This window comes from Danio aesculapii, chromosome 6 (genome assembly GCF_903798145.1).
Source record: "Danio aesculapii chromosome 6, fDanAes4.1, whole genome shotgun sequence".
Classification (NCBI taxonomy): Eukaryota; Metazoa; Chordata; class Actinopteri; order Cypriniformes; family Danionidae; genus Danio; species Danio aesculapii.
Window position 1 is genome coordinate 41516530 of NC_079440.1, and position 9707 is coordinate 41526236.

Consider the following 9707-nt stretch of genomic DNA (forward strand, 5'->3'; position numbering starts at 1 on the left):
CATTACAAAGACTGTTTAATTTTATTATTTTATTTAAAAAATGTGCTAATGCCATGGCAAAAACATACATATAATAATAAGCTGCAGATCAGATACAGTTTATTTTTAGTAGGATAAAATAAATGACTTTATTATATAACAATTCTTCAGCTACAACAAACTCTGAATCTGCAAATAGTGTACAGACTTAGAATGCATGCAAGGGTTAAATATCTTTTAGATTTGAAGGATATTTGGAAACATAAACAAGATAGAAAGTGACATTTATAGCACAGGAACACCTATAAAATGATTACAAGTTTTAAAAAAAGTATGTCTATAAAATTATTTGAAAGACTTCACTTTGCTCAAATATATGATTGAGCATTTTGGGAAATGTTCAAAATCAAATGGGGGAAAAATCCTTGTTACTCTTGAGGTATGTAATTCTATATTTGTTCATGTTTTGTTTGTTCATCTTCTCTTTAGCCTTATGTAAAGTGCAGCAGTCGGGTTCCAGAAGTAAAAACTCCATTCATTTTCTCCACAGGAAAATGGGTTTTAACAGTAACCTAAAGATAAATCTTTAAAGACAGAGATAAGTTGAACTCGGAGGTTGTTATATGCATTTGATAAATCCATTTGTTGACATTAATTTAGGTTACCTTTAAAACAAACATGTCTAACAGTAGAATTCATGCTGCAAACGTCAGTAGGTTGCAGTGAGCAAAGCACACTAAAGGTGACTGGCAGTGTCTCTATGCTCCCAAAATACTTAGAAAATGTGTAAACATATGGAACTTCTAGATAAAACCAATAACTTTATCATTATTTAATTTATCCATTATTTTGAATTTGATTGAGTCAATGCTTCATAGACCCAAAACTCTCCCATTCAGAAGGGATTTCTCCCATCCTTGTGGATTTACAGCTTCAAATGGATTAGGGCATAAGGATGAGCCCTTCCAGATGGGAAACACTATTTGACACCAAACAACGTCTCTGAGAAAAATAACATGGAGGCCTGAAGTGGCTGTCAGTTATACCTTAGGAAATCCTGCATTCCAATTGGCCATTTTTGTTTGGCTATTTATTTCCCAAGTGGCTGGTTTTAAGCACTTAGGTTTGGAAAGACAGTTTAAAACGGCAGACATGACTGTTTTCAGTGCTATTCAAAACACTATATGTCCCTTTTGGATTGCACCAAGAATTGTCTTTTTGCCTTATTTTCATATACACTCACCGGCCCCTTTATTAGGTACACCTGTCCAACTGCTCATTAACGCAAATTTCTAATCAGCCCAGTACCATGCAGAGACTTTCCAGGGGGCATGTGCTGGACGATCGCTCAAAAAGGGCATGTGCACTGCACAGGTTGAGCCCTATCTGTGCACATGCCTGAATCAGCCAATTACATGGAAGCAACTCAATGCATTTAGGCATGTCGACATGGTCAAGACGATCTGCTGCATTCAAACTGAGCATCAGGATGGGAAAGAAATGTGATTTATGTGACTTTGAACATGGCATGGTTGTTGGTGTCAGACGGGCTGGTCTGAGTATTTCAGAAACTGCTGATCTACAAGGATTTTCAAGCACAACAATCTCTAGGGTTTACGGAGGTAGGTCCAAAAAAGAGAAAATATCCAGTGAGCGGCAGTTCTGTATGCGCAAATGCCTTATTGATGCCAGAAGTCAGAGGAGAATGGCCAGACTGGTTCCAGCTGATAGAAAAGCAACAGTATCTCAAATAATCACTTGTTACAACCGAGGTATGCATTAGAGAATCTCTGAATGCACAACACGTCCAACCTTAAGGCAGATGGGCTACAACAGCAGAAGACCACACCAGGTGCCACTCCTGTCAGCTAAGAACAGGAAACTGAGTCTATAATTCGCACAGGCTCATCAAAAATTGGATTATAGAAGATTGAAAAAAATTGCCTGGTCTGATGAGTCTCGATTTCTGCTGTGACATTCGGATGGTAGGGTCAGAATTTGAAGTCAACAACATGAAAGCATAGATATATCCTGCCTTGTATCAACGGTTCAGGCTGCTGGTGGTGTAATGTTATTGGGGATATTTTCTTGGCACACTTTGGGCCCATTAGAACCATTGAGCATTGTCAACGCCACAGCCTAGCTGAGTATTGTTGCTGACCATGTCCATCCCTTTTTGACCACAGTGTACTCATCTTCTGATGGCTACTTCCAGCAGGATAACACGCCATGTCATAAAGCACAAATCATCTCAGACTGGTTTCTTAAACATGACAATGAGTTCACTGTATTCAAATGGCCTCCACAGCCACCAGACCTCAATCCAAGAAAGCACTTTTGAGATGTAGTGAAACAGGAGATTCGCATCATAGATGTGCAACAAATCTGCAGCAAATCTGTGATGCTATCATGTCAATATGGACCAAAATCTTTGAGAAATATTTCCAGTACCTTAATGAATCTATGCCACAAAGGATTAAGTCAGTTCTGAAGGCAAAGTAGGGTCTAACCCGGTACTAGTAATGTTTACCTAATAAAGTGGCCTGTGAGTCTATGTCTCTACTTCAGAGTAATGGTTGTGATTCACACCATAGCTAGTTGTCTTGTTGTCTTGTTTATGTATCACAATGCTTTTATGAAGATTCTTTTTTTTTTTAAATCACTGTGGGGAAAATGAATTAGAGAAATATTTCGGAACCAGACACTACTGCACTCTATTGGACAGTGAGACTTCCATCCTCCCAGCTGTTCTGGTTCATTAGCAGGTCCTCTTCCTCTTTCATGTTGTTCAGCAGATATTTAATCCCAGCCTTCACACCTGTTTTTAAACCAGCCCCCAGCGCATAACCAGCAACCCCTGCGGTTCCCCCAGTCACGGCCATGAGGGCGTCCGTGCCCAGATCCACAGTGGTAAAGATGGCTCTCTCTTTTGCAGTCCCGTAACAGTTGACCGAAGCATAGTAAACAGCCGTTCCCAAATTATAAAGCGTCGAGACTGCAGGAATCCACTCCACGACCGTATACACTCGCTTTTCTTTTTCATTTACGCAGTGATGTTGAGGCACCCCATTTCTGCGCCAACGTACAGACCCAAACTTGCAATCCTGAATCCAGCTATCGGAGTTAGATGAAGGCACGATGCGACTTCCAGGTCTTAAGATAATGCGATAAGAGTCCAAATCACGGCTCACTCCTGCACACTGGATTCCCATTCTTCTACAAGCCAGTTTTGCTTCCTCAAGACCCAGTGGCTTAATCTGTTCTGTGGCTTGACCCTGTAAGTTGGAGGCTTTTACCATCAACCACCGCTTGCACTGCCACACTTTACCATTATAAACAGCAGCTCTCTCATCCACCGAAGCAAGCTGATTGATGTTGAATAAAACAGCCTGTAGGTGGTGCTGTGATTTGCGTATGATAGGGGGTTGGAAGCCATTGGCATGTGAAGACTCTCTCTTTTCACCTCTTTTAATAAGCATCACTATGTCGTCCAAAAAATCGTGTGTATCGTTTTGGCCCAGATCTGCATAAAGTTGCATTACCAAATCCTGGGCTTCAAACAAACATCCTGCTGACACCAACACTGGTACCATTGTCAAGCCTAAAAGCTCCTGAGAGAACGCGCTTCCTCTCCAGCCTCCATTAGCTAACTCGGCACAGCTTGCATTGGTTTGAAGATCCAGATGACCTTGCAGAGACGTTGAAAGGTTTGAGATCAACTCGTGGGCGGCCGAGAGAGCATCTTCGACCTCTTGGGATTTTACTTGTACAGATTGAGAGGGTTTTGTGGCGATTGAAGGATTCGGGTTGCTTTGAGGGAGTGGAGCTTTGCCAAATGCCAAGTCAGATAGTAAGAGATGGATGAGAAGTAGCAGTTTGAGTTTTGAGTCCCACTTAGCCATGTTGAACTGTGGAGACGTGCAGCACTCACAAGCTCTGGGTAGAAATAATAAAAACAGAAGAGATGGTAAATGTTAAATGTGTGTGTGGTGTTCAGGAATCTGTTTATGTTATATCTACACAAATATCTGCAGCTGTAGCTACACCATGGGGGAGAGAACATTGCATGTGTGTGCTTTCATATGCTTTCCTTTTTTCATGGTGCAACTGGACAAAATGTAGAAAGAACGGAAGAAAGAAAGGGATGAGCTAATTTTCCAGTAAGACACCTCTTTGAATGATCTATATATATTCTTTAAGTGACTAAGTATATTTTTTAAAGATGCATCTTAGATAAGATAAATAGGTCAGACTTGTTAAGTTTAATGTTGTTTAATATTTATTCAATTATTATTTATATGTATTTATTACTTGCATGAACAATGAAAAATACATTGATTACCATATTTATTCATTTTTATTAATTTGTTCATTGTTTGTTATGTTAACAGTGTGTTAACTAATGTCAATAAGCAAGAATTTGGATTTAAATAATGCATCAGTAAATGTTTAACTATGGTTAATATATATATATTGGTTAATATAATGTATATATGGTTAATATATATATATATATATATATATATATATATGAGCAATATCACTCGAGTATCAGTGCGGTGTGGCTGTATATCGGCACTGGTGGGAGGTGTGCATTGACACGAGGCTGCAGTGACGATATACAGCCACATCGCACTGCTACAAATGTGATATGGCATTTATACAACTGTTCAAAGGCATAATCGTCTGTATAAAAAAGAAAATCAAGCTCGGAGAGTCTCAAAAGCCTTTTGTAAGAGGAACTACTTTCTTCCACCATTCATTCACATCTGCAGCTGACGTAAGAACAGCAGAAACCATTGCTACTTAACTAACATCACTTTAGAGCTGGTATTTGAATAATTCTCTAGCGTAATATCTAAAATGATGACAAAACAGGTGATTTTTGCTCACATTTTAAGATTATAAGGCTGAACAGCATGAAATGCCATCAGTCTACAGAGATTTCCCAGTATTTCTCTGTTGCAATTGGGAGATCACAATATTACTATGGTATAAATACAGCACTACAACGTACAAAAGAGAGAGATTGAAAGTCATTTACCAGTTTAATAATGATTTGATCAGCTATATGAGCTGTATGTTTGAAATTAGATCTATTCAAAGCTAGAGTTTTAAAGCCAATGATGAACTTCCAGTGAACGCTTAATGTGACTATTTTCAATTTCACAAGGTTTTTACAGCATCGATGTTGTAATTACAACACATTCCGTTAAATAGACTTAAGCATTCATTTAGTTGTTCAAGCATGAAACGAGTTGAAAGACCGTCTAACCGCTAGTGCAGTCAGTAGCAACAGAGTAGCACAGAAATTCCATTGAAAATACTGGGGTCAAATTCAATTCAATTCAATTCACCTTTATTTCTATAGCGCTTATACAATGTTGATTGTGTCAAAGCAGCTTCACATAAAAGGTCACAGTAAATAGGAACAGTGTAGTTCAGTTTGTAGTGTTTAAGTTCAGATAAACTGTCATATTTTAAAGACATGGTGGGGGGAAATGGAATTTAATGCAGTGCTTCTTGTCCGGTCTGAGACCCACTTTATATCATATATCATAACGTTCAGTATATAACACCGTCAACCGTCTTTGCTCAAAGACAGGCTAATGGCCACTGTCTCTCAGAAATTATAAATATTTAAATTAGGCACTATCCTTATAAATAAACTGTATAATTGCAATCTAAACAACTACATTCTCGCCTAAAAAAGCCTCAAAAGTACATTATGTTGTCCAACAGCAGCAATATTTGTCAAACTTTAAGAGTGTCCTCTGCTTATCGCTGTATGTGCTTTATTAGAATTTCAATAACGAATTTGCTTGATAATTTTACCTTGTAATATAGAAGAAAGAGATGCTTATGGATTTATTTTAAATGCACACAATAAAGGCCGGTTTGTTTTAATTATATATAAGGAATTATATAAAGATATATAGATTATATAAAGAATCTAAATTTAATATACAAAATAATGTTCATTAAAAAAAGAAACATACAGTATTGTTTTTGTTTCATCATTTTAACGTATGACTTTTGTGTGACTGTAAAGATTGTAAATACATACTTTACAGGCATTTTGAGGGATTTCCAAAATGTATAATCAAGTTGTAATTTACTAAGGGAACGCTGAAGAGTTTTATATGACTTTTCACTCAAACATTGCTAGTAACTTCATAAATTACACATATAAATATAAAATAATCAACAAGAAACATTGAATTACACTTGGATATTTTTAAGTAGAATGAATTCAACAGTTTTTCACTCATAAAGCACACTGCAAGAATCTTTATTTCATTTACAACTTTCTTTTTTTTGCAGTTTCCAATATAAAATGTTATTGTAAACTTTTAAATAAATGTCTTAAACATGCAGTCTGTCAGACAAATGAACAAAGGAAATAGCTTTGAAATGATTGATCGATGATTTAATAAGTGTCTTACCTTCTAGAAATCAGGACTGTGTTAGAATCCAGCCTTCTCAAAAAATACACATCTGCCTCTGTGTGATTGTCCCATTTCTCTCTCTCTCTGGATTGCCCAGTACTCAATGTGCATCACGTGGAGAGGATCAGTGTGTTCTTTGCGTGTTTTGTTTATTTACCCTCATGTCCCCTCTCTTCCTCTCATTCTCTCTCTGCTTTCTCTCTTGAAGACCACGGAGGGCTGCGGGGGCTTTGTGTTTGACCCAGATAAACTGCAGCACACTTGTTTAATGCCTGTGTGGGAAGACTGTGTATGTGTGAGTGTGTGTGTGTGAGAGAGTGGCTTGTGCACCCGTGCTTATGTTTTTAGCAAAAGACTGAATACTTCTTTTTTTGCATAAAGGTCATTACCCTTGCACAAAATGACACTGCGTTCAGTCACTTTAGACCTAAGCTTAATATTCAGACCACATACCAACATCTGTTCAGAGATAACAAAGCTAAAAATCAGTCAATGAAAACACACATATCTCTCTCTTTCTGTTTAAATGAAATATCGTTTTTAAATCATTTGACTGTTTAATTATTTATTAGGGCCCAAAGGTGGTCAGGGGTGTGTGATCTGCAGGGCAACATGTTACTAATTCCCGGTGTTAGGGAAGGTCACTGTTAAAAGGAATGTATAACAATTTTGTGTTACTTCTTAAAAAATTCAAGAAAACCTTCCAGCATGGCTGCCTTTCTAGATTGTATTAACAATAGGACGTTTCTTTAAAGAAAATTCAACACTCTTCAGCAGGGAATCTCTGAAGTTTGCATGTCTTTTTTTATTTTAAGGCATACACAATCAGTTTTGTTAGATAAGATTTTTATACATGTTCACATTTCAGCAAGAACTGCAGAAAGTATCACGTTTCCGCATTGTATACCACTTCTGGATATACAAATACTTCTGGATGGGACACAGTTAAGAGTCTTGGTTCTATGAAACATTGTGAATGACTCAATCAAATTGCAGATGATAATAAAATGATAAGAACCCCTTCTTAAATCACTAGGGGAAGGGGAGTAAAACCTGAAGAGTTTTTCCACATGGTTGCAAATAAACTACTGATTCTCCTTTTTCATGCTTTCTGGGTTGATAGATCCATCGCAGACATGATAATGGCACTTAAACACAGACAAAGTCAGATATTTATGATATGTCTGCTTCAAAACAACTGTTCTTTATTGGCATTGAAGGTTCAATGAAGAAACTTTAACATCAAAAGAACATTCTATTCCATAAAGGATTATTTAGATATTTCAAATGTTCTCTTTATCAGAAAAATAGGCAAAAAATTATAATTAATATATCTTTTAAACCTTTAAGAGCGCACGCCAGGGTTCGGATGTCAGCATTCACACTAATTAAATGAGCTGTAACAACAGAACAATCACACCAGAGATCATTTTAATCAAACATGTCAAGTGTGAACACACCCTGAAGCAGGCTATTATCTAATGCTGAAGCCAGAAAACTAAGATATTTTTCTTTATTATGTAAAACATATCTATATGCTAACATACAAAAAAACCTAAACCAAACAACAAAAACACTCGCGCAAAAAGAAAATGAGAAAAAATGCACAGTGTTTAAAATCAGAGTCATTCTTATTCAATAGTAAAGAAATTCATATTTTCTTATAAAATCTATGATCATGTTGAACATTGTTATTTAAAATGGTTTGAAAACATTATATATAAAAAATCTAATATTAAAATTGTACTCAAACTCCTCATACTTTATAATTCCTGTAAAATTCAGAGATAATGAGAAATTTCAAGTGTTCTCGTAATGTTTTCCACAGCTTTTGCTGTTCAGTGTGCTAAACTTGCCATCAGAGGGCGCTGCAACATTTCACTCTTTAATATTTCATATTTCATAATAACGTGTCCAATGGTAATGTGAACTTGATAGTGATAGAAATATAAGTAAAAAGTAAAAGCTGTGAAATGTAAAGATTTCCAGTTAAACATGAAAGAAATCTTTAAAGTTTAATTTAATATGATGACTCATTATTTGCAATATTGTCAAAGACTCAGCAAAACAATCAGTGCAATATTCTCCAGATTTCAAATCTGCCTTATGCAAATGTCACAGCATGTTTAGCAAAATGCTAAGCCAGATGAACATTCTATAGGTCACGTTGGCGGACTGATGTTAGCACAAGAAAACTAACAACTTGGAGAGCTGGAAAAGAGCCAAATATTGCTCAGTGCTCATTCATTGGATATAAATCGTTGTTGTTGTTGTTTTGTATTCATCATATAAAGTAGACAAGCCCAAACTAGGGTCCGGGGGCCAAAGTTTGTCCATAGTCACCTTTGATTTTTACCCGCCATCCCATCTGAGAAGAGAAGAAGAATGATGAAGATGGTTTCGAGTTTGTCAATTCAAATTTAATGCCACCCTTTAGGTTTGTTTTTACTGTTAAATTCACACTAAAATTAAATGTTTTGATAAAATGGTGTAAATTTATTAGATTTTGTTTACATACAGTCACCCGACAATCCAGAGACTTTGGTGAGCAAATCAAGTCAATGGCAATGCTTGTAATCAGCATAAATGTGTGAATGAGAGTGTGTGTGTTTTCCAGCACTGGGTTGTGCTGATAAGGCATCTGCTGCATAAAAAATATTCCAGAGTAATTGCAGGCCCGTAGCCAGCCTGGAGAAAGGGGGTTCTTTTTTTTCTCAAAATGATGACCTTTTTGCAGATATTCACCTCATTTTCTTGTTTTATTTCAGGTTCAAATACTGCATTTCAGTGACATTTTAAGTACTATTTTTTCTGGATTAGTTTGTTGGGTGGTCATCATAACCACAATTTTTATGTACCAAATAAATTAGAATAAAGAAATATATCTAAAAATATTTTACACTTATTATTATTTAAATACAAATTTATCATATATCATTAGAAAAAAAGCAATTGGTTAAAGATTTAAATTAAAAACAGTGGCCTGCTGTCATTTATTAGGCAAATAAACAACTGACCAGCACATTTAAATTTCCTCAGTATGGATTTGGCCATCTGTATAATAAAAAAATTAAACCCAAATAATAATAATAATAACGTAGAGCTTCCTGGTATTTCTAGTCTCTCCTGTAAAATAGTATGAGAATTCATAGATAATAACAATTGTCTAATTAGTAGTAAAATTAACTTCAACATGCTTTAGAATTACTTTTTTATTGGTCATTATTCATTTAAGAATAAGGTCCAAGATTTAGAATAAAACATACTTGTAAACTTTAT

At 36.0% G+C, this 9707-nt stretch overlaps 1 protein-coding gene across 1 annotated transcript; it reads right to left on the minus strand.

Annotated features, from left to right (window-relative positions):
* Positions 1–14: 14 nt before the first annotated feature.
* apof (apolipoprotein F) lies at positions 15–6439 on the minus strand. The gene is made up of 2 exons (XM_056460192.1): positions 6426–6439; positions 15–3915 (listed from the first exon to the last, which is right to left on the minus strand). The coding sequence occupies exon 2, from the start codon at positions 3879–3881 to the stop codon at positions 2694–2696; it is 1188 nt and encodes a 395-aa protein (XP_056316167.1). The 5' UTR covers positions 3882–3915; positions 6426–6439; the 3' UTR covers positions 15–2693.
* Between the last annotated feature and the right edge of the window lie 3268 nt (positions 6440–9707).